This window comes from Ruditapes philippinarum, unplaced genomic scaffold (genome assembly GCF_026571515.1).
Source record: "Ruditapes philippinarum isolate M1 unplaced genomic scaffold, ASM2657151v2 ctg661_1_1_1_1, whole genome shotgun sequence".
Classification (NCBI taxonomy): Eukaryota; Metazoa; Mollusca; class Bivalvia; order Venerida; family Veneridae; genus Ruditapes; species Ruditapes philippinarum.
This window is the reverse complement of record NW_026861494.1, coordinates 5,691-32,061: the sequence shown is the minus strand read 5'-3', so window position 1 is coordinate 32,061 and position 26,371 is coordinate 5,691. Positions and strand designations below refer to the sequence as shown.

The 26,371-nt window shown below is 32.0% G+C and overlaps 1 protein-coding gene across 4 annotated transcripts; it reads right to left on the bottom strand.

Annotated features, from left to right (window-relative positions):
• LOC132715827 (uncharacterized) lies at positions 1-23,930 on the bottom strand. 4 transcript variants are annotated; one of them, XM_060698906.1, is made up of 10 exons: positions 23,874-23,930; positions 13,851-14,096; positions 12,046-12,125; positions 10,326-10,398; positions 9,156-9,314; positions 8,180-8,338; positions 6,605-6,675; positions 5,545-5,620; positions 3,265-4,526; positions 1-1,988 (listed from the first exon to the last, which is right to left on the bottom strand). In XM_060698906.1, exons 2-10 carry the CDS (start codon positions 14,032-14,034, stop codon positions 1,872-1,874), a joined length of 2,181 nt encoding a protein of 726 aa, XP_060554889.1. In that variant the 5' UTR covers positions 14,035-14,096; positions 23,874-23,930; the 3' UTR covers positions 1-1,871. The 4 variants fall into 4 exon arrangements, with proteins under 4 accessions (XP_060554889.1, XP_060554888.1, XP_060554890.1 ...); XM_060698905.1 differs by having other exon boundaries at positions 13,851-14,103; positions 23,874-23,926; XM_060698907.1 differs by lacking the exon at positions 23,874-23,930 and adding an exon at positions 16,496-16,608.
• Positions 23,931-26,371: the final 2,441 nt, after the last annotated feature.

Here is a 26,371-nt window from a genome sequence, read left to right as displayed (position 1 = left end):
AACAAACTAGTTTGTTAGTTAAGAGAAGAACCTAGGTGAACTGTGTCAAATTTTTAGGTCTCTAGGTTAAAAATTATGAAATCTGTACGGAAAAATGTTCCAAAAGTGTCCGGTTGATGGTTCCCGACCAGTAGTGGAGAAAAATATAAAACAGTTGTCTCCCTTTGACTGTATAACAATAAATTATGAGAAAAAATAGCTAAACAAAATAAGAGAACAAAACATTATTATGCTAGCTTATATTCATAAAAGATAAAAATATCCAGAAACTGTTTTCTTTGGATAAGACCCGAGACTTCATAACTCGTACAACTCAAGTGAAGAACTGTTTCTGAAATGTTCATAAGTGATGATACATCATAGCTAGGCAAGTTTTTTTAAACAAATTCTTTGTCAAACTTAATAAATAAATTAGAAATACTGAAATTAATTTCTATTTTATACCAAAAAGTTTGACATGGACTTCTAAAACAAGTATCTTCAGACCACTAAATATAGTAGCATTTAAATCTATCATTATAAAGGTTAAGAAACAGGACTCTTAAAGTACAATACTGTTGTATAAAAATATACTGGTAATTATGCACATACATTGTTTGTTATATGCATATTTATTAGGGATTGCAACAAGTAACCGGTTAACTGAGTACTCAATCAGTTATCGGTTAACACAATTGATATCCGATTACTCAGAAAAAATAATTCCTTTTTTTATTTGCGATTAAGAAAGATTGGTGTAAAAAATTTAAGATGTACATGTATCTTCATAAATAACTCTTAAATGCAATCAAAACATCCTTGCAGAGGTGGGAAAATGATATTGTAAATTTAGCAAGGCTATCAACAGTTTGACACGCGCATGGGATTAAACAACTGTGTCGCTTACGTCATTAATTACCTTTAATTGTGTAACAGTTGGGAGCCGAAACTGTTTAACCTTTATTTTTAATTATAAAACATAAATATATGCTGTCATTGACGATGTCTTATGTTTATATTTATTATGGATTCGCTAGCTATATCCATTGACGCCAATCAGTCTATATTATTTCAAGAAGACAAAAATATATATGAACTGTTATACATGTTTTAAACTTGATATGGCATTAATTAAATCGTTGTAAAATATAATGTTGTTGATTTCATTTTAATTAATTTGTTTATTGGTTATTCTCAGTTTCCTCCAAACGAAAGAAGCATGCAGACGGTGTTGACATTGTGCAATAAAACTTTGAAAATTATTGGAAATCATCTCAGTAACCGAGTACTCGATCGGAAAAATGACCCGAGTATTGATTTTGGTATTCGTTGCCATCCCTAATATTTTATATAAGTTGATACACAATAGTCACAAACAAAGAAGACTATGAAGTGAGAAAAAAGCATTTAAGAAACAAAACATGGAATGTTAAACAAGCTGCCTATTTAGAAATGAAAAAATCAAATATGTTATCTATTGAGCAATGATTACTAACCTCTAGTAAAGCATTTTGATTGAATTTGAACAGTATATTGAAGTATGATCATTCATAAATATAAGTACATAGATTCAAAATTCTCGACAGAGTGACTTTCTTTTGTTATTCCTTATACCATAAATAATACCTCTTATACTCTGTGTTTGTGAGTAGTAGATAGTTTTCACATTCTTATATTGGACTTGAAATATAAAAAAGTAATATGGTACACATTAATGCTTCAATAATGCATTGGTTTATGCTAATCTTACTGGTATCCAGCTAGAGACAAAGAAACATTACATCAACAAATGTGGTAACAAATTAACATATGACAGTACTGGTTCCCTTCATAGAGAATAATACATTTCCAAACGTTCTTGACTAGAAGAAAAACAAGACGGTAAGCCGCATTCACAAAGTCTGTATTTGAAGTTTCCACAGAGGTAGAGGTTTTATAGCAAAGTTGACAGTCTTATTGTCTTTCCCACCAATAACTAGAATATAGGGGGGTTCAGCACACTGAGAAATCTGAAAAGAAAAATACATCAATACAGTCATTATAAAACCGATCCAGTATTTGACATACTGAACATTTAATTCTTTATCAAGAAGGAAATCTTTTGCTCTTGCAACATTTGTGGTATTACAGACGGTAAGAGAAATCTTTGGCATGCAATGATTTTTTGTGAGCGAGTGTTGGAATTTAGCATAACAATTAAGAACATTGTAGTAATGTATGTAGCATAAAGTCCAACTTTCTTGAACAACTTCACTTCAATATCATCCTTTAAACACAGGGCAGTGTTTATCAACATCTTTTAAAAGGTCTGGTAAATGGACCCACTAGAAATGTCACACATCCCTCCTCTTTTCCCAAAATGATGGTGATCAAATATTCCTAATTCATAATCTTAGTTTATTTCACAACTCAAAAGATTCCAAGTGGGGCAGACTCACGCCTGTTTCCACAAGGTGAGCAAAAAATCTGCTGCATTCTTTGTCAGATTTTCATAAAGATAGAAACTGATCATGCTTGGCTATTGTATTCAAACATGAGCTTCTTGTAGTACAGCATGCTCTACTAATCTCAGTGATTGATAATATAACAAGAGACTGGATAATGTTGAAAACTGTTAGAACTTATAAGATCAAAAAGGCCATAATTCTGTAAGAGTTATAGGCCTTGAACAGTGACTTTCTATTTTGCTTTCCACTAATTCCCTTCAGCAGTTCCTTTTTATACCAGCTTGCAGGCAAAAACTTAACCACAGTGTGACAAAGACGCCCACCCCTAGGTGAGTACAATAGCTCTCCCTATTCTTGAAGTAAGGTCAAGCTAAAATAATAATAATAATGGATATTACACATCTGCTTATGTGAAAACACTTCTTAATCAAATGATATTTTTCAAGAAATAATTCAGTCATAAAGACTATATCATTTCTTAAGATACAGAACAATCTGAGACAATGAGACTATACAAAGCAGACCTTTAACTTTATGATAAAATTTGCAATGATTAATTTTAGATGAAGTTAAATGTAGCTATTAATGAAACAGTACTAGGCATTGATTAGAATGACATAAGGAGAGCAGTGACCTAGTGGTTAAAGTGTCTGTCTCTCAACCCAGGGATTGTGAGTTCAAAACCTAATGTGTTCAAGACAGTGTTTCCTCATATGAAAACAATATCAGTAAAATCTAGGAACTAGAATCCACAGCGGTTTTACTAAGCTGAAATATTTCTTTATCATCAAGCTTAAATCAAAATGTTTAAACTAAAATAGCAGGAATACTAACTAACCTTTGGTGGAGATTTTGTATTTTTACGATAAATGCCAGATACTCTCTCATTCTGAGGGTTATTTCCACTATAAAAACTGGTTTCCATTTCATCTCTAGACGGGTCCTTTGTCAAATTTTTCTGCTGTATTCTAGGTAGACAGTCCGAGTCATGACCGATCGCCAACATTTCTGCGGATTTTGAAATGTTTTCTCTATTTTTAACATTTTCTACATCATTTCTACTATGTAAGCCACTAATCTGCACAGATTGACTTTTCCTATCAAATCGAATACTTTTCTCAGTAATGTTCTCTCTTGCATGTGAAGATTTCTGCACATTGTTACCTTTTTGGCAATATTCCAACTCTATTGTCTCCAAATTCCCTGAGTCATGAAACAATGAGTCCACAGATTTAAACGAAGAAAACCTGTAAGGAGTAGAATTTGGATACGGAATCTGAATATCATGTGGAAAGCAGTCTAAATGTTCTATATCCTCAACAACTAATTCTGGATCTAGTCTCGACTTTTTCACTATATATTTTTCCCAACTATTTTTACCTTCATTGTCAATACAGTCACAGCTTCCGGATATAACAGATACTAATGACACTGGTTTGTTATCAAACTCGTTCTTACGTTTCTCTTGTTCTGTGGCATAACTCAGAGACCTCATAAATGGGGATGGACGGTTTTTATCACATAGAACTTCAGTTTTTAACCGGGCCTCCTTCAAGTGGCTTTCACGTATAAGTTCCTCCGTACTGTCTGAGATACCTGGATTGTCGAGACCATTATTAACTGTGTTTCTGTCCAACATGTCAATGGCGTTATAATTAATATCCATTCTCTTTGGACACAGCGGAGATTTATCTGCAGTATTCTCCGAAGGAGACGGCTCCAGTTTTAAACTTTCCTCACTACCGTTACCGTATAATTTCAAACTATCAGGTTTGTCAACATTCTTTACTTGTATATTTGTGCTATTTTGAGAATGACTTCTACTCCTACTTCTTGACGACACAGATTCTTCGACATGCAAGCTGTCCTGTGATCCAGATTTTTGCAAGAGTCTATTAGATCCAGAGGTTCCTAACCGAACACCTGGGCTAGATCTAGGTCTTTCTAAATTTAGCTTAGAAATTTTTTTCTGTAGATAGGGAACTGAGCTGGCTTTTACAGAATTATCTTGTTGGTTGCTAGGGGTGATGAGCAAAGCAGAATGGAATGTTCGTGATGGTATTTGATCTGATAACATAATCTGTGTCCATCTTGAAATTCCTGAAACATTTCAATTCAAAATTCTATCAAATATACTTTTTACTTTAAGTCTGATTATCTCTGAAGCCCTTATTTCATAAAAATTAATTAACTTTCATTTGGAATAGACATGCATTTAAACAAAAATATATTTTTTTTTTTCATGCTCAGTGTGAAACACAACTGTTGTGAAATTAAAACTAAAAACAAATATTTTAACTGATAATCTATTTGTATTGTTTATTATACATAATAAGTTATAATACCGTGAAATGTTATAGAACTGTCTGGATGCTTGACTATTTTTGGGGGGACTTGATAGTAAAGCGAAACATACTGTACATAAAACTTTCAATTATTACCGGTAAGCAAAACAATCAAGTAAAATTCCATTCTTGATTGTCCACTGACAAGACAACCATGAAAATAGTCATGTGTGCAGTTTAAAGAAATTGTTAAAAAAAAAATTTGACCAGAAATTTTGCAAGCTGGAATAATTCACACACACAAAATAATTCCATCTCACAGTTTCACATCTTTGTCATTGACACTTAATTCATGACCTTAAAAATATATTTTAAGTTTTCGAATGATCTGTCATACTTAGTGAAAAAATGAACTTGTTTAGAACACAAACTGTTCAGTAACACTGGTCCCCCTTATTGTTTATATAGATAAAACAATCACTTTCCATAATATTGGAAATTCCACCAAAATAAGCAGAGCTGGGAAATAAAGTGTTGAAAAAATATCTCTATTAAGAATTTTAGAATGTTTTTACTGTTACATATCATATGCCGAAAAACTACATACAGCAGGTCAAAACAACATTCAAAAACTTTGTCAGTCTATTCATTATCAAAGAACAGAAAAAGGAATGCGAACAAAATGCAACCAATTGGGAATTTCAACATCACAATTGGGAAAATCTGTAATGTTTTGGCATTGAACATACTTCTTTTACTGAACAGAACTTTATTGAGAGTAAATGGGCCTATGTGCATGCATTTCAGAAAAAAAGAGACATTATAACACTTACTGAAGCAAAAGTACCATAATTGATTGCATGGTTCCCTGCTGGTCTCACCTCCAAATATAAACATCCGGGTACCAATCTAAAATATATTATACAACCTTAAATATGTACTTTTTGCTTTAAAACAAAACCAAACAAATCATACAAATCAGAATATTGTCACAATTTTCATTCTTAAATATTAAAACTAACATATATAACATTTTTTCTGACAATTATATTGCTTCTTTTCTTCTTTTATTTCCCTTTTTTTATTTTGAATGTCAAAACATTTATTTTGGGCCTAGACATTGTGCTTGTAAGGCAAACCATACAACTGCTACTTGGGTAACCAGTTATGGCACCAGTTTGGATTGTTGGAGCCGAAAGAGAGTCTCACCTCTGGTGTAAATCAAACCCACAACCTCCTGATTAAGCAGACTAGTCTCTACTGATACACTTCTACTAATTATGATATTCCCTGTATCAACCAATAAAATGAAATAATTCCCTCACTCCCCACCCCTTTTTGTCATTTATTTTCATTGGTTGGGTTTTACAACACACCAACACTGTAAAAGTCATAATGTGACTTTCTGTTTTGTCCTAAGTTTTATTGGTTTAGGAAGATCTAAGAACCTGCTTTGAGCATTAATTCAAGCATATGCAGCCATCTTAGTAGAACCACCACCTTCCACATGTAAGCTAGATGGCTTTCTAACTTGATAGAACATGTAAGTTACAGGCAATGACTTGAACCACCAGTGATGAGAGGTATGTGCTTCTAAAATGATGATCATAACCACCAGACTAATAACGTCCCCTGGTCTTTTCTTACAGAAAAATTTACATCACTGTCTTAAATTTTGCATTGCTTTTATCATTTTTAATCATAGTATTTAGAAATTTTAACTAAATGAACTATGCTTAATTTAAGGTAGCAGGAGTCTACTGCACAAATTCAGTAGGTTTAGAGCTCATACAATTATTATACTGGCATGAATCTTTAACAACTACCCAATTATAAACAATTAAATACAAAATGTATAACCATCCTAGAAAAATTATATATAACTATATATACCACTGTAGCTGTGTGTCCAGTTAAGGCTGGAGGTGAATACTTCAACTTGATTCTCTCCCATCTGTTTGCACCTATATAATACAAAACACAATGTTATACAGTCAAACTTGTATTAAGCGACCGCGCAAGGGAAACACCCAAAACGGTCGCTTAATGAAATGGTCTCTTAAGACAAAGCATGATATAAAAGTCAAAATTTATAAATGACATTTTTCTTTTGCGGTGGGATTGTTTTTTCAACTTCATTTATATAAATGTTGAATAATTAGTATGCTCCGATAATCTAAATGGACACTTAGGTAAAAAATAACTTTCTGATATTTATTGACAAAACAGTTTTGATCCATTACGTACATGTTTGACATTTTTCCAGAATTTTTTTTTACTTCTTGGTTGTTTTTCCTTGTCTCCAACACGAAAACCCTATTAGTGAAAATGTTTTCTGTAGTGCATTTTTTCATTTGAAATAAACAAACTATATCTAATTGTTACGATTAATTTAATTGCTGATCAAGTTCAAGGTCAATTTCATGCAGTCTAAATGTCAACAAGCGAAGCGCATACACCATCTCAGTAGGGGGGAGCATTGCATTGTTTATCCGATTTTATTGGATAATACACGTCACGAGTATACTTAACTTCTTTTGCATACGCTAAAACAGTTTGGGAAATAGAGTTTTTCACACATTTATTTGTTGTGTTTTGACTGTTGACACTTGTGACATTACGAGGCGGCGTTCTCTAAAAACACAATTACTAATGACAGGTAAAAGCGGTTGTTTAATGAAAAGACTGATCTCAATTATGTGACTAATTAGCGGTCGCTGGTCGCGTTGAGCAAAAGTCGCTTAATACATTAAAGATATAGAGAGAAAATGATCGGGGGGATTTAATGTGGTCGTTTAAGACAAAAGTCGCTTAATACACGTGGTCGCATGGGCAAGTTAGACTGTATATTGATTATTGGATAACCCCCAGCCGAACCGTTCACATTTATGTTATGCTACAAGTTAATTGTGTGTATCCAAAGATGTATATATTCAAGTCTTTTTGAAATTTCTCAGATATTAGATTAGTCAGAATCCTTCACAAAATGTGCAATGAATTCAGAGAAAATCCTGTTATTATTGTTGTTTGTTGTTGTTAAGACAGATAAGAGGATGTATGTATTTAAACAAAATCTAGTGATATGTATTTCAAAAGATATACCATGTGTAAGATTATTGTATATTATGCTTGCATATAAAGACTTGACCCAGGACTGGTTTTATATGAGGGCTTAAATTTATGATCCTTGTATTAAGAGGATATTAACTTTTTAGCCACCTCACTTTAGTGGTTAGAAGTTAGCAACCCTAATGGTTTCCATGAGAGTTAGTTTGGAAATCAATTCTTTCTTAATTTATTCCAGTGACTTCCAAAATGACATGGTTTTCCCTCTTTACCCATACATATATACCTATATGACTTCCCATTTTTTCAAATTTTGAAACTTAATAGAAGCTCTGAACACTTATCACTCATCCATGGAAAGAAAACTACATGTATATGATTTACATTACATTTAATAATTACCAAAACTATAACTCCAGAGATCTTGTTTAGCTGAGAGATCTGTACTTCCTCCATACAGCCACATATGTTTGTTATATACGACAGCTGTGTGACCATGACGACCACTGGGTGTGTCTCGTATATGTTGCCGTGGTGATATAAGTTCCCATTCCTCATCATCTGAAATAGCAGGATATACATTAATACACCAAAAATAAAACCAAAATAAAGATTAGCAAGCTGTACAAACATTTTGGAAAAACTCAATAAATTGTAGATTTTTTGCATAAAACTCTCAGCAAGAAAGATATAAATGTGGCAAGTAAATGAAAACGTGTTTATGAATAAACATTACTCAACTTATTGTTCCAGACCTCTTTTCTTTATACTCGAACCATTAAACTGATATTTTCTTTTATTTATGATAATACAATCATATTTCTATCCGGCGACTTGATGCTTTAGCATCAAAATCTCTACTTGTTTTCTTTGTATAAATTATACACAAGGTTTTCAAAAGCGGGTGGGGGAGTTAATTAGGGTGGGGGCAATAAATTGGGATTTTAAGGTATATATAACTGTTCTTATTTATTGGCCGGTTCTAATCCCTCTGACAATATTGAGATCATATAGAACCTCTGCTAAATCACTACATAGGACCTGTAGGTCAATGGAGAAATTCCAACCTAAATAACGAACATAAAACAAATATGTTTCGCAATGTTTTAGGAGGTGCCCCAAATATTCCTCTATGCAATATTTTATACAGGTACCGGACCAATTGGCACCATCCTACAAAGTAACAACATAGAGCCTGTACATTGATGGGGGAATTCCAACCAACATTAATAATGTAAACATGATTATGAGGATAGTGACTGAACTACTCTGTCATGGAGTAACCTTAATCAACATCTTTCTAAAACTTTTCTTTCATTTTTTTAACTAAACCATGTAAATAAGATAATGAACCTAACACTATAATATACTGTCTTACCAACTAGATATTTCCAGAGTTCAGAACTTGACCCTTTCATATCTATATAACCTCCGTAGACATACATCGCACCATTGTCAACAACCGCTGTATGATGTCGTCGTATACACGGCCTCTCTGATCCAGGGTCTAACACTGATTTTCTTATGTAACCCAGATCTAAAAACACAAAATATAATAAAGTAAATATATCAAGAAAACATTTTCATGTTTTATGTTGTTGCAATTTTGATATTAGGATTGTTTTTTTTGCACCCAATTAGTTTTGCTACTCTTTAAGTCTGTACAAACTTGCAATTATTGGAATCAAGGGGGAGGAAGTGTTACACGAAGGATGGAGTTCTAATGATAACTTGTCAAGGAGTACTTGTGATAACTGTCACAGAGTTTGTCAGAAAACTTTTGTAAATATTACAAAAACACTGGTCAAAAATGGTAAATTTCATTTTTGAAAAGTGAGTTTTAGATGATTAATCTTGCCATACATCTTGCATTAAGCTTGCCATACATCTTGCATTATGTGTGAAAAACGAAAAACTAATTCATAGTCCCTTTTTCATTGCCTGTTGCTTAAAATCTGGTAGTTTTGAGTAAAATTTCCAAATTATTTGCCAATTCGCAAGTACTAACCTGTTTATTTCTGGTCTTCATCCTTGCCATACATAACTACCTAATTATAATGCAAAATTGCAAACATAAAGCCCTGTCTGACAAATTTTTACCTGATTTTTTAAATGTCCTGATTTTAAGCAAGAGGCCTATGTATTAGTTTTTGACATAATACAAGATGTAATACAAGCTTAATCATTAAAGTTTAATTTAGCACATAAAACTCACTTTTTAAAGATGAAATTTATCATTTTTGATGAGTTTTTTTTGTAGTATATGCAAATGTTTTCCGACAAACTCCACGACAGTTATCTATAAGTTCCTCCCCCATGGGAATTTAAATTTCTTTAGTCTGGTTGTTTATTATGTAGGTTTGTCCAGTTTGAGCAATTTGTGGGATAAATTCATAAAATTGAGCAGTTAAGTGTGTTAAAATGTTTGTATGACAGATAAGTTACCTGCTCTGGCTCTATTCTGGTACCGTAAGTCCTTAGTTATACCCACTGCTTACACACAAAATTGAATCAATTGAATATTCAGTATGTGCACATAATTATTTACCTGGATTAATTATCCAAAGTGAAGATTCTGTCAAAGCATCACCAAACTCACCACCAAATAACAGTAATAATTTCTGAAACACCAGAAAATATCAGAAGTCATAAACAAATCATTTACAAACATGATTTGAGCCGCGTCATTACAAAACCAACATAGTGGGTTTGCGACCAGCATGGATCCAGACCAGCCTGCGCATCCGCGCAGTCTGATCAGGATCCATGCTATTCACTATCATTTTCTCTACTTGCTATTATAAGGGTTTGTTAGCGAACAGTATGGATCCTGACCAGACTGCAAGGATGCGCAGGCTGGTCTGGATCCATGCTGGTCGCAAACCCACTATGTTGGTTTTGTCATGACGCGGCTCATTTGTATGTATAAATTTATCTCGGAATACAATGACATCAAATGGTTGGAAAAAAAAACAGTAAAGTGATGGACTCTGATACAGATTTTTAAAGAATTTAACATAATTTCACAAATGTGCTAAAGCAGTGCATGAAAGATTAACATCTTTCCCAGTTTTCTATTTTCAACAGGACTTTAACTAACTTACCAATATACTGTATGTTGCTTACCACAGGACATTGTCTATCTTACCACAGGATTATGTTGTTGCTTACCACAGGACTTTGTAATGTTAACCACAGGACTTTGTCTATTTTACCACAGGACTTTGTGTTGCTCACCACAGGACTTTAACTAGCTTACCACAGAACTTTGACTAGTCTACCAATATAATTTGTGTTTCTTACCACAGGACTTTGTCTATGTTGCCACAGGATTTTGTGTTGCAGTGTTGCTTACAACAGGACTTTGACTAGTTTACTACCAGTTTACTATAGAATATTATAAATTTTGTCTCCTTTACCACAAATTTACTACAAGAATGCATAGCTTTCACAATGACTTTGTGAAGTTTACAAATGGGTCACTACAAGAGTTCCATCTTATGGTTAACCACACCATCTTGCATAGCTTTCAACAAAATTGTGCAGCTTACCTCAAGACTTTGTCTGGCTTACTACAATACAAACTCTGCACAATACAGCTTTTAGGTGACACGGATATTGTTTGTTGCTGATAGGTGTTGCTCGGGGGGAGTTTAAACTATAACAAAGTCTTAATATGGAAATGGAAGCTGTGATAAAGAGGTTATTGCTCAATAAAGTGTCACTCTACAGAGGTTACACTGTACTGACTAGAATCTCTGAAAACTGTCACCTGCCATGTCATCAATATTCCTTTGATGAATTCTTGACAACTAACTTGTCATTAAATATGTAGAAGATATTCTTGTTTTTAGGAAAATAGGGAAAACCATTAGTAAGTGAGGAATTTCAAATATTTGTAAACCATGAAATATTTAACTGTTAACCATTACAAAACTTTGTTTGCTAAATCACTTGAAAACAAGATGTAGGAATCACACAAAATGTTTAAAGGACACTTTGTTTAATACATCCATAAAAAAATGGAAGTGAAAAAATTTGGGGGGAAAAGCCACCTTTTTGTTCTGTATAAAGAATAACCGCTATACCCTGATTGTGATCTCTAGTTGATATATCTCAGGGTAAGTGTATCCCAAATGTTAATCTCTAACTTGTACTTTCACATAATTTAGTTATTATTTTCAATCACTATCCTAAACTGAAACACAAATAAACCAAAAACATCTCCGAAATAAAGGTCTAAATTCAAAATATGCAATAAATCTTACTTTGCATGACACCAGAGTATGACCTTCTAAATGTTGGGGACTGTCACCACGGAAACTGAGCAACTCCCATTTCTGATTGCCTGAAATAGACATGTATGCAACATATATAAAAAGACAATTTCTACAGCAAAAAAATACTATTAAAGAAATATCCTAGTCCTTACCCTGCTGAATCTGTGAAATGCATTTTCCTTGCTTTGATTGAAACAATCCATTCAAAGTTGAAGTAATTTCAGTACCAAAATAAACAACAAACAAGAACCGGTTGAACCGGGTGATGCTCTGGACACAGGAAAGTATAAAAAAAATGAACAAAGGGCAAAAACTCAAAATTTAGGCAAAGCGGAGTTATGTTTTTTTGCACTGCACTTCTATTCAATTAGATCTATCTATCTATAAAGTTACCTGATGATATCAGAGTTATGTCCAAGGTAAAATTCAAAGTGTAAAAATGAAATTAGGGTAATAACTCCAAAATTAGACCAGGCTTTGTTTAGGCTCTTTAAGCATTGCAGTTCTATCAAATTATATTTAGCTACCTACAAAGTTTCATGTTGATATCTCTAATAGTTTTAAAGTAATGTCCAGGTCAAAAGTCAAAAAGTAAAAATAAACAAAGGGCAATTACTTCAAAATAAGGCAAGGTAGAGTCATGATTCTTAAGCACTGCACTTCCACCCAATGAGACATATCTATCTACAAAGATTCATGTTGATATCTCTTATAATTTTAGAGTAATGTCCCAGACAAAGTTCAAAGTTTCAAAATGAACAAAGGGCAATAACTCCAAAAGTAGGCAAGACTGTTACAGTTCTTGTGCACTGCAAACTTACTCAATGAAATATATCTACCTACAAAGTTTCATGTTGATATCTCTTATACATTAAGAGTTATGTCCTGGACAAAGTTCAAAGTGTAAAAATAAACAAAGGGGGATAATTCAAAAATTAGGCAAGGCAGAGTTAAGGTTCTTGTTCACTACACACCTACTCAATGAGATCTATCTACCTACAAAGTTTCATGTTGATACCTCTTATACTTTTAGAGTTATGTCCCGGACAAAGTTCAAAGTGTAAAATAAACAAAGGGGGATAATTCAAAAATTAGACAAGGCAGAGTTACGGTTCTTGTGCACTGCACACCGACTCAATGAGATCTATCTACCTACAAAGTTTCATGTTGATACCTCTTATACTTTTAGAGTTATGTCCCGGACAAAGTTCAAAGTGTAAAATAAACAAAGGGAGATAATTCAAAAATTAGGCAAGGCAGAGTTACGGTTCTTGTGCAGTGCACACATACTCAATGAGATCTATCTACCTACAAAGTTTCATGTTGATACCTCTTGTTGTTTCAAAGTTATGTCCCGGACAAGAAAAGGGGACGGACAGACGGACAAGGCGGCGACTATATGCTCCACCCGAAATTTTTTCGGGGAGCATAAAAAAGAGCTAGTAAAAGATTTGAACCTGGTCAGACTACAGGGTGTTCAAGCCAGTCTGGTTTTATACTGGTGGCAAAGGCCAATCTTTTTTCGGTTCCAGATGCTAAAGGGCTAATCAATAGTAATACTGAGCCTTTTCCACTGTCATATTATGATAAAATGTTTTTCTCTACATGAAAGAGACTGAATTCAAAACAGTTTAAAAATAGATGTATAGTGACAATCAAGTATAAAAGACTCAGTAAGTCCATTCTTACAAAATACATATACATGACCTGCCAGCCTTCTTGACTACCCAATCTCATCTATATTTTCTCACCAAAGTTCACATCTAAATTATAATACATGCATATTAACTTACTTAAACTGAATCTCCAGAAATCCTTGAGAGAAATATTGCCATCTTTTCCAGCAAACATATACACGTAGTTTTCGTGTAGACAGGACACATGCTTACATCGGGATTGCGGGTAATCAGCTTTTGATGAAAACTTAATCTGGTGGCATTTACAAGTAACATGAGTCTCTAATGGTCGTGTTGACATAGTTATTGTTGTGGTAACCAAAGCCCAGATTTCAAATCCATTGTCTTAATGTGACATCTTTGCTGAAAACTAAAAAGAAAAACAATTTAAAAAAAAACTTTACAAACATGTACTCTGTAAGTTGATATTTTTGCAAATCAAAATAGTTCACAAAATCATAATTTTGGAAATGATAAGGCATTTGGTATGTGTAAATGTTCTCAAATCCTGAATCCTTCTTTTTTGTAAAATCTACTTTTTCCAATAATAAATACTTGATTATAGATAATAACATCTGATATTATGGAATATACCCGCTTCATTAATACTTGCCGTCTGCACAATATGAATTAAATGAACAGTGTATTAATGTTTAAATACCTGGTATTTGTTTCATTAAACAAGCAGATTTATCAATCATATGTGTCATCTGCATTTATTATGGAATGAGTAAATGGTTAAAGAAAATGTTAACTTCAATATTTATCTTGTTTCCAGGAGAAGCAGGTACTTTTCCGTTGCTTTATGTAACTTCTTAATTTTTCATGTGAATATTGCTAACATTTCCATGTCGCAAACATTACCACTAAAAAGTCTTGTATATATACTACATTCATAGTCATCAACAAAATCTTATTATGATGCATTGGCTATTAGCACTCTTGATCAAATCATAAAAGCATAATTCAGTTTTAATAAATCATACAATGCTGAAATCGAAACTGCATTGCAAAGTCTTTGGCAAACATCTGAGCACTCTGACAAGGCTATCCCACTTATAAACTGATACTGTATAGAAGTAACAAGAGCTATCATACAAAAGGACCTGAATTCACAAATTCAGCTGTATTCCCTTTCTTAAAAAGTTTATATTTTCCTTTATTTTTGTAAAAGAATTCCCTTAAATTTTTTTTACCCGACTTTACCACCCAAAGGTTCTTAAGAATATCTTACTGAACTTTGCTTTTGCAATAATCTGTTATAGTCAGTGTAATCATGAGTAATTGTCCTAATTTACAAATGTATGTGGAGCAAAAATTGCTCACATTTCCCCTACCAGGAAAACATCAGGAAAATCCGCCCTCCTATAGGTACAAGTACTGTTCTAAAACAGAGAGAGAGAGAGCCCTGATACTAACGTGACTATATGTATTGTTCACAAGAATTACCAGAGGAAAATACAAATTACTCTGATACTTATTCTATTATTTTCAATAAAAAAGAAATCATTTATGCACAAAGACGCCTACATGAAAAATCATAAAGGCAGTATCTAGACTGTAATAAATCAACATGTTGCATGGATAACAAAAAATATATATAAAATTACCAGGCCAGTTAACAATAGCTAATGTTTTCATAAACTGCCAATGGTATATAATACATAAAGTGGTACAACAAAACATGCTGTGGCAACAAATCATTTCAGTAGATTTGGTAAAACTTAAACTTTCTTATAAGCTGCATACTCTAATTTCATTTCTTGTGTGTTTTAAAGAAGTATTGATTTAGCAATAATAGAAAACACATCTATAACATACTAAAATATTGACCCTTAAATATTGACAAAATGATATAATATAAATCCAATATCATATTCATGTCATTATATTTCCTTAATCATTTAATGCACATAATATCAATATTGCACACATTTTACTACAAGATAAATAAATACCATTCTTACGAGTTGCATATATACCAATATTGCAAACTTCTTATTATAACATAAATTACCAAACCAATCTTATGAGATAAGAATATCAATATTAAAACATACATTACAAAACCAATCATATGAGTTGCTTATATACCAATATGCACACTTCTTACTATAAGATAAACTAAAATATGCTACCAATTATTTATCAATATTGCATAATAAAAATATATACCAATCAAATAGAGCATAAGATATTTTTTAATTAATATTGCAAACTTCTTACTACAATATAAATATATACCAAATTTCCAATCTAACCATGAGATACTTATATACCAATACATGTACTACACACTGCTTACAATAACATAAATATATACCTATCTAAGATTAAATTCCTATATTGGAATTTGCACACTTCTTTCTGTAATATAACTATATACCAATCTAAGCATGAGATGATTATATGCCCATTCTACACACTTCTTACATTTAATACATTAAATACAAACTGTATATACCAGTCTAAGTATGAGATGATTATTTGCCAAATTGTTTTATACTACACACTACTACACATATACAAATCAAATAAGCATAAGACTTATGATGTTAATTACCTATAATAAAAATTGCACACTTCTTACTGTAAATAAATTTATACCAATCATTATACATCAATATTGCATACTTTTTATTATATATTATATACCCATTTTGTTATTAAATTTCCTTAATAAAGCCAAGCTATAATATACATGTAGATGTACTAAAATACCTTGAATAAAAACATAAACTAATTGATGAATAGAAACTCACTTGACACTTGATTGCCATCTGCTTTAGAACAATAGAAAAGTAAATCCAAACAATCATATCTTAAGACATTTATTGAAATTCTACACTTTGCCATCATCCACTACAATTAACAATTGTGAAAGGGGAAATATGATACATAGATATTTCCCTTGGTACTTCAAATACAATGTCATCACATTCTTTACTAACACTAGCATATAGTATGATAGCAAAATGATACTAAAATTACCATCATTATCATACCATAAATAGACTTCAGGTAGCATATTTTTGACATGGTTTACTTTCTAAAAAATTATTTTGTGACAGTCTTTTCTCTCTATTTCAAAAGTGAATACATGTGATTTATATTATAGTCATAGTATAATATTTTGTTCAATTATTAAATCTATTACTCCATAAGTAACAGATAACCCATCCATATGGTTCACCTGAAACAGTGATAGAATACAAAAATGGCATAAGACATAATTGACAACAACAATATTACCATGGCAATTAATGACTGAGATGTACCTGATATTCCGCAGTGTTTCTTCTCAGTTAATAATCTAGTTTGGGTTCCCCAAAATGGATATCTTTTAACCATAAAATAACTACAAGCGCATAAATTTTGGGAGGAAAAATCTCACAATTCCACAGCAAATTAGGAAGACTGATATCATAGGAATCGAGAAAACCATTTTTTCCCAATGCCAATAAAAACATTCCCCAACAGTTGCCATTTTTTTTAACCTTTTCAACTTGTGAGAAAACATCAAAAGTTCAGACTTGTTTCTTAAAAGAAGTGTCATGTTATATGATCATACAGTATGAGTAAAAATAAAACAATGTATTATAGTTATCCAACTTTTCAACACTTCTCAAATTGCCCAAAATGGTGAGTGTTTTTAACAAATTGTATCCAGATGTCATTTACCAAAACAGCAAAAAATGCACTTGATTATTTTGCCTGGTGACATCTACTTTTATATGTATGTCTGTAGTATTAATTATATACCTTCACAAATACACTAAATCATAGTTCCAAAGGGAATAAACTGTAATGAGATGCTGTTAGAGTTAAATCTATTGATAAAATCAATATGCTTGTTTTTCTCTCTCACATAATGCTTATTTAGCAAGTGAATTATATGTTTTCATCAGTACTACTAATTTATGTTCTATGACAAAATTAAACAGCACAGGTTGAAACAGTTCACATCTTATACTCTTTCAGTAAGAAAAGTTATTTTAAAATGTACAGTTATCTTGTAAAAAGTTTAACAAGAGGCCCGTACATTGTATGTGTTGCCAATACTTTTCTTGACAAAAAATCTTCCTCTTCAACAGTGAGATCCATTTATTCTTGTATAATTTTCCTCCTATAGCCGGTATTGAACAGATTAAAACAATTATCATTATCCTTAACCCTCACTACCTTATATATCACAAATAGACTTGTCCATCTTTAAATCTGGACAAAACCATTCTTCAGTTTAAGGGAAACTTTCAAAATAGCGTACTATCTGTGTAGCTAACAGTATAGACCATGATCCTGTGCCACAGATTTGCCAGCTGTTCTTGGTCTGCACGGGTCTGGTGTGGGCAGAGTCTGTAGCCACCAGCAGGCCAGAGGTTTATATATAAACTACAATATGTTTTATAACACCAGTCAATGAATTTAAGATTTTGAATTTACTAGCCTGTATTACAGTTTTTGAATTTATTCTACTATATATTTAACTTTTCTTAAAATTTTCACTGGCCAATAGGCCACTAGCTAGCTGGGCCAGTGCTAAATTCGATGACTGTAACACCCCTAATTTCTTTATCATAAAGTGTAAAACAACTTTCATTTCTTATTACATTCTATTCAATATTCTTGTGTTGATAATAATTCACACAGAACACTAATATACTGACCTTCGTATTGATTCTAATATAACCCAATTCAATAAATAAACACACCTTACAATTAATTATAGCTATAAATGAAAACCCTGCATAATAAAAGTATTTAGTATTTAAACAAACAACATACTGCTGTTCTGCTCTCTACTGGACACACAGGAGACAAAAATAATCAATGGAAACATTTTCAAAGATAATCATCCAATTCTAATAGATCCGTCTATACTTTTGAATGAATGCCAGAAGACTTTCTGCAAATCAGCAATTTCCCAAAATATCTGTAAATATGCAAATAGGCACTGAGCAATGTCGTAAAATAAATCTACAATGTGGAAATGAGCATATTCAACTTTAGCCATAAAGACTGATAAAGTGCCTGTAAAAGTAGGAAAGGATTCACCAAGAAGTTTCCATGATTATCCAAGAGTCTGTTAGTAAATTAATAACTTTGTACTTACATGTACATCCATAAGGCATGCTAAATTGTGATCAAATTCATGAGTCTTTCATAAAAGTCTAAAAATACAACACTGCTAATAGTTTATTTCAAAATTTAGAGATCAGAATGCAGTAGAATGTATGTACATGTGATATACTTGCTGTTATATATTATTATTATAATGTATTGATAATTTTTAAGCTAAGATCATAAATCTTGAATTTTTTACACAAGTATTCTTTAAAAGCAGTCTACATTTCAAAGATATCCTTCCTTAATTTATCAATTCTCTTTTTTTAAAAAGTTGTTAAGATTTTAATTTCCCTCAGGTATTGAACTTCATGTATGTTATTTCCTCCCATACATTTCTATCCATTATTAATAAAGCGAGACTCATGAAATTATGACAAACATAGCTGAATTTCATTTTGTTTAACTGAATAGATTTGCCTTAGTAAATTTCATTTACTTTTATGATAAAATTCTCAGTCAGTTTTTGTTTAATTAAAAATCAATTTTAGATTCTGGCTTATAATCATAATCATTTTTCCTCTCAGAAAGGACCAGCCTGTTTCAACAAGAAAAATCGAGTTAATCTCTTGTTAAGTACATTCATAAATTACATGTAAGTCAACATATTTTCATGGATAAAACTCTCAAAAGTATTATGCATATTTGAACAATTTCATTATCATTTATAACAATTTTCTCAATAGGAAAAAAAAACTTTAAAACACTAAATTGATATATGTCAGATCCATTGAATAGTGGATTTAATATCAGTCAAAGAAAACCCAGAGTGATTAGACTTTATTATAAGATTGGATTCAAACCCTGTCAGGGGCAAGCAATGGTATCCTTGTGCAAGAAACTTTACATTTGTTGCTGAAGTATTGGTTGGTTACAGGAAACTGAGGGTGTGTCCATAAGCTTATGGCTGCTTCCTCCACAATAAAACTAAAATAAATTCAGTATAAACTAAAGAAAACCGTTGGTGCATGCCAACAATCTTGTCTGACAAGCCTTCACACCTGGCTATGCTGCCTCTTAAAGCCACAGTAGACTGCTTGCACAAACCTGTCTTCATGACTAACTAGAGGGTCAATATCACTTTCCTGCCAAACAATGCTTTGTACATAATTACCATAATAACCTCAAAGGGCTTTTTTTGACAGGATAGGAGGGAACCCTATTTTAAGAAATTTTCCACAGAGGAAGCAAAAATGGAAGGAAATATTTGATGTAGCATGGACCTTAAAATATCAACATATTTATGTTTACTATATTTACAAATTTATCCTTGAAATCATGAAGTTTTTCTCTCCTTCATAAAAAAGAAATAACCTGCACCTGTAAGAGAGAGAATTTTCACGCTGTTTTCCCTTGAAGAAAGAATTCCAGGCATTTTTTTTAGCTGCACAAAGATACATGTACAAGTTACAGCAATAGTGATACAACTTATGTTGTTAGTTGTTACTTATTTTCTGTGTCAATTTTAAAAAAGAAGTCTAAGGAAATTTCAATGGAATGTTGTATTCTGCTATATGGGGAAAATATATTCTTTTTTTGGGTTTAACGTTACTGGTCGGCACTCGGCAGGGCTTTTTTCACAGTTTGGGGAAGCAGCCCTGTCCTTAATTTTGGGGGAAAATTACACCGTATATTTGCAAGGGGAAGAAATTCAGAAAAAACTTGATTCAAATTCTATTTTGGGGGAAAACTGCATGATTTTAAAGAATTTTTCTTTGGAAAAGCAGCCCTATACCGGCCCCTGCTATAGAAGGAAAAAAAGCCCTGATTGGGGACCAGCAAAAACCATACAGCCACCGAACCCTGACAGCGTAGAAAATGCCTGATTAAGTTTGTTTCTTTGTCCAGTGGTTATTGATATATCAGTTGCTTTGTTATCAACATTAAATGCATGTTTCTTCTATAACTAATTAAATTTCAACTTTCCTAAATGGTATTATTTTGGACGTCAAGAGTGCAATACCTGACCTCTTATACTAGCTATAATCAGGGCATTTTTTTGTCAAAATTGTGAAGGGGCCTTGGCCTGTTTATTTTGTGGAAAAAAAAGGGTACCGTAATATGTCATAGAATTGTGAAAGAATGACATTATATTTGCCATTACCTGTGTATAATCTGCTTCAAGTCGGTCAGGTTAACACATGCAATTACCATTTAACTCAATAAAAACTATTTATCTGTTTGCAATTGACGAAAATCAAGTTTTACCGAAAGCCGGAAGGAAAACGATAAATTTTGAAAACAATGTCCCAATATTTTGTAAAATTTCTTATGAGATTGTGATTTTTTCCTGCCGCTTTGCGCAAAAAAAAAGTTGAAATTTTGAATTGTGAAGGGGCCGAACATCAGTCCCTGTTATAGTAGGGAAAAAAGCCCTGATAATCATTTGTAGAGTAAACAATAGAATATCCAAAACTTCAGCATTTGTTGCTTAAATATTGTATAACATGTTAAAAAATTTAAAATTAAAACTTACAAGCTTTTATCTGAATAAAATCAACGTCATGCACATATCTGTCCAGACTCATGGTAGTGTAGTGTGGACAATTTAGGTAATTTTGATACCCTCCTTGACAGCCTCAGATATAAGTGTTAACATAAATAGAAATAAACAAACAAGTTAGAACCCAGCTGTACTGTCAAATTTTTAGATCCGTACTTCAAGATTAGCTAGCTTTAAAATTATGAAATCTGCACAGAAAAATGTTCAAAAAGTATCCGGTTGATGGTCCCCAACAAGTATGTGCTTTACAATTCATCAGTGAATTGAAGACCTTGTACAAAGTCAAAGAGGAAAAGGTAATTGCAATACATATAAAATCTGTCTGATTAGTTCAATAGGTAGAGTGTTGGACTGTGAATTGGGCGACCTTATTTTCTGCTATGGGCGTAGCCTAATTAATTCGGCGCGAACGGTTTGACCCATTTTACAGACTTTTTTTTTCTTACTGTCAAACCGTTACAGCGCCCGTCCAAAATTATCTCGGTGTCTCTTTGACAAGTCTAATTAGTATGACTAGGCGAAGAGCTGACCACACTGGCCAATTAATTTAAAGTCAAAATTCCCAAAATATCAATTTGCAAATATCAATAAAATACATAGTTTGCAGATTTTCAAAATTACTTCAAGTATCAGATAGGTTGTATATTTATGCATTAAAAACTGTGAAATATAATATGCAATATTAAACTCTATGCATACCTTTACCCTCCGAAAATATCAGGTACACATTTAGTCCTATAAAAAATATAACGTCACTTTGAGATACTTTTGCTTCTGGGCAAAGCAACGTCATATCGAAATTGCTCAAAAACCCATAGCTTGTTCTGCAAGAAAATCTGGCAGTTAAGACAGCGTATATTTACAATGATTTTGACCTATTTATGTACAAAAGTAAAAAATAAATACCTTTTAACAAAAAATTTAAAAGTCTGTCATATCCGAAAAAATCATAATTAAAAAATCCTCTCATATAATTAAATTCCTTATATAGCGGATAAACAAATGGCTGCCATGCAGTGTGCGAAATCTGATTGGCTTATTCAAATGCAAACGTTTAAATGAGTCAGAAGTTTCTAACAGAAGATATTTTAACGAAATAATTGCCCATGTGTCAGTGTGTTCAAATATTATTTTTTCATTCAAAAATTTGGAATCAATACTTAACCAGTATGGCCGATAGACAAAAATACATTGATGTTTATATTTCATATTAAATAGATAAGGCCATCCTTAAAAAAATGTTTGTTTGCAGTAACCCGACCCAGAATTTTCAAGGTGGGTAGGTAGGTCGATTTTTTTTTTTTTTTTTTATTGAACTGTACTCCCAAATAAACATGGAATTTCAAAATGCTGGACAATATATGCCTTGATAATCTGGTAACAATTAATAAATTGATAACTGAATTATAATTTAATAAGATCTACATTTTATTTCTTCTATTAACCTTTAAAAGAACGAAAACAAAGCACAAGGCATAATTTCCTGAGTAAAAAAAAAAAATTTTTTATCCAGACCATGAAAAAAATTTTTGAGTAGGGGCAAATTTTGTGAGTCGGTCGCGTTACTGCAAACAAACATTTTTTTAAGGATGGCCTAAGAACATTTTTTGAGAGTTTTGTTCATGATTGAGTATGAAATTGAAAGAAAAGTAGATAAACTGTTGCTTTGGCAAGACAAGAGACAAATTTGATTTTTTAAGATGCTATGCGTTTATGAGCAATAACTATTAGATGTCAGGCTTGACCAACATAAACTAAAACAAGCCTGTAACGTCTGATGTATTCGATTAGTACAAATTCAACCTGGTTTGAAGTGTGTAACTGGTCAAACAGTTTCAAAACGGTAATCAAGTGTGCCGTAAACATGAAAACAATTGAGTGAGACTAAAAAAAGGATTGGAGCACCACACTAAATACCGTATTCCGGTTAGGGTATATACCGGACAAGGCACTTGAATGATAAAATGCTAAAATCTTGCCTTTTTTCCCAACTAAATGAACTATAACAGGTCTAAGTCATGTTTTCACAACGATTTATGTATGATAATGAATGAAAAATGGAAAAATCGACGAAAAAAACGATATTTGTCTATTTTGTGATCATGATTTCTGCAAACGTCTAGAGGTACAGCTCCAAATTATCCTGTATTGAGTTAAATACAAAACAATTGTCTAAACGTAGCTGGTTTTGGAATAAAAGTTAACAAAACAATAAACCCTTTCATATGGCATTTAATATATTTTTCTATAAACAAAATTTAAAAACAAACAACGAATTATCAATACCTTCTATTGAATGACAATAAAAAAATAACTAATTTTATGTTTCCGGTGCGAATGAAGTCGAGAACGAACAAGTATTTGACAAGAAGAATTTGAAGAAATCATACGGTCTGAAACTTCATCACACAGTATATCGTCACAAAACTAACGCAATTAAATGATTTTAACCGACAGCATATCTAATACAAAAAATATTGTCATAAAATGTTGCAAAATTGAAGAAAACTTACATTTCGAAATGTAAATCAACCGTTGTTGTTTGTTGATAAAACCAGACTTGGTTTCTAAAATTGAAGAGTAGGTAATTGAGGCCCGGCAATGAGGGTTCCTGAACTTATCATGGGTCGCAGTGTTTTTTTGTTTTTTTTGTTGTTGTTGGGGTTTTTTGCGGACATTTATTGACAATTAAAGTCCGTTTTTTAATGAAAATCAGATCGCCTAGTTTTAAAAAGAAATTAATGGAAAGTGGATTTACATTTCAAATATGCATGAAAGGAAATACAAGAGATGTAACTAACTGATGTAGATGATATGTCTCTGGAAATACAAACATCCAGGAGGCTTTTTTGAATAACAAGTTGTTTAGATAATAAAGTTAATTAGTTTTAATATTTTCAAATTATCTCTTTGTAGTTTTTGTAGAAAAAATATATATATATATTTTATTCTTCTGCATCTCAAATCCACAGGTACTTGAAACAAACTATTTTTAATGTTCTATATAGTCTATATAGTATAATAAGACTTGTCTTATTATAATATATAGCCTATATAGAACATTAAAAATGGTTTTTATTATAGTATCATAGCCTATATAGAACATTAAAAATAGTTTGTTTCAAGTACCTGTGCTCAAATCAGGGTATTCTATTCTCATATACAATACAATGTGAAACATATACAAATGAGTTCATAATAAAGCTTGCTTGAAATTCTGTAGAACTTCTTTCTAATCAATTTTAATGATATAAACATTTAGAAAGATCTTTTATAACTTAACTATTTTAGATATTATTGTATATTTCTGCAATGTAGGCCATGTGTAATAACAGATATTTTTCTGCACATTGTGAAAAAAAGTGAAAATCGTTTCCAATTTGGCCTGAAGAACAATTATTGCATATTGTATGTCCTGGTAATTTTGTATATATTCACTTCAAGATTCAAGTCGTGTGATTATCTACGAAAATTTTGTAGGCGCAATAAAAAAAGAGGGGGGGGGGGGGGGCAGTATTAGAATTGCTTAGATTAATTAACTTTTATTAAACACTTCGCATTATGATACATGTAATTCAAATAAAGATAATAATTTTAGAATCATATTTAGGCATTATCATATCTAGGCACGTACTTATGAAGTAATTTAGAAGCAAAAGCGGAGCAGATGTACTAAAACGTACAGAAACCTAAGAACATATGAAAAGGACCTAGTGTTGTGGTGAAATCTGAATAAGCCTTTCATTGTATATTCTAGTACAGCATTAATTATGGTGAATTGCAAAGGGCCACTACATTCTTAGTAAATGTCGCAATTATAATACCACCTACCTGACGCAAAGCCAGACCGGCATGCGCGTTATCATTATTATAAGTTTAAAAGAAGCATGCTAGAGATCCTTTTTTTTTGCAGCTGGGAAAAATTTGTTTAATTTATTGAAAGTAAGAAATTCCACAGACACTTGGGGTGTGGAACTCCAAACGCCTTAAAATCCAAACAAAATATACATTTGTCAATCCCAGCACATATACTTATCATACATGTAAAAAACTTAATATAAAATGTTTTGTGTATATAACAATTTTTGTAGAGTGGTTTCTTTATACGAAACCTCTCCACCAAGAAAAGTAACTCTATCGCGTATAAATAAAATTAATTGCAATTTGTCTCCCTTTCTTGGCTCATTGTCTCATAAGAAGGACCCTGAGGTTAAATGACACTGGAACACACTTGACCTTGTTTTGTATGTTCAAACAAACAAGTACAGTTTGAGTGTTTGAGATCTATAAATAGTTCAATTATCAACCTCTTACCACTTAAATTTAATACATGTACGCCTAAACCGGTTGCAAGCTGGGTTAATGTCATCTGCTATAAATATCGTCTGCTTATTTTTACTTAATTTTGTCAAATTGAAAAACAAAACCAAAACAAGCAAAAGGCAAAAATAAATAAATAAATTTGAGTATTTGACAAACCTATTAAAACTATTACTTTTTCAGTAAAAGTGACATTTATAATAATAAAAGAAGAGTTGGGTTGGTTAGGGAAATCCTCACATTTCTTTTAGAAATTCTCAACATGTAATTTGGAATGTTCAACATTTCTGTCAATTTGAAACATTGACATACCAGTGAGCAATTTCCCGCCTACGGAGACCCCTTTTATTTTAGTAATTAGTGGATCAGTTTAACAGGGTGGACTGTATTTTTGTCTTCTCTTTTGTCCAATAAAAACGAATCTACAAATGATAAAGCCAAATGTATTGGTAGTTTTTTTTTCAGGCTGAAGCAAATATTGACATTGACCTAAAATAGAACGCATTTAATTTAGACATTCAACCAATACACAAGGGACCAAAAGGAACATTTCAATTAATCAAACTTTTTCAATATTTCAATTTTATTAAATAAATTGTCAGATTACAATGTATATCAAATATCACACTTAACGTACGGTCCCACACAATTTTGTCCGATTTAAAATGTGGGACATTTAATAATTAAAATG

Bases quoted from the DNA above. Each gene is read 5' to 3' on its own strand.
- LOC132715827 (XM_060698906.1), bottom strand. From the start codon at position 14,034: ATGTCAACACGACCATTAGAGACTCATGTTACTTGTAAATGCCACCAG. The intron at 9,315-10,325 runs GTAAATAATTAT...TTGTGTTTTTAG, and splicing joins ACTTTGGATAATTAATCCAG to ATCTGGGTTACATAAGAAAA. The intron at 6,676-8,179 runs GTAATTATTAAA...TGTATTATATAG, and splicing joins TCTCTGGAGTTATAGTTTTG to GTGCAAACAGATGGGAGAGA.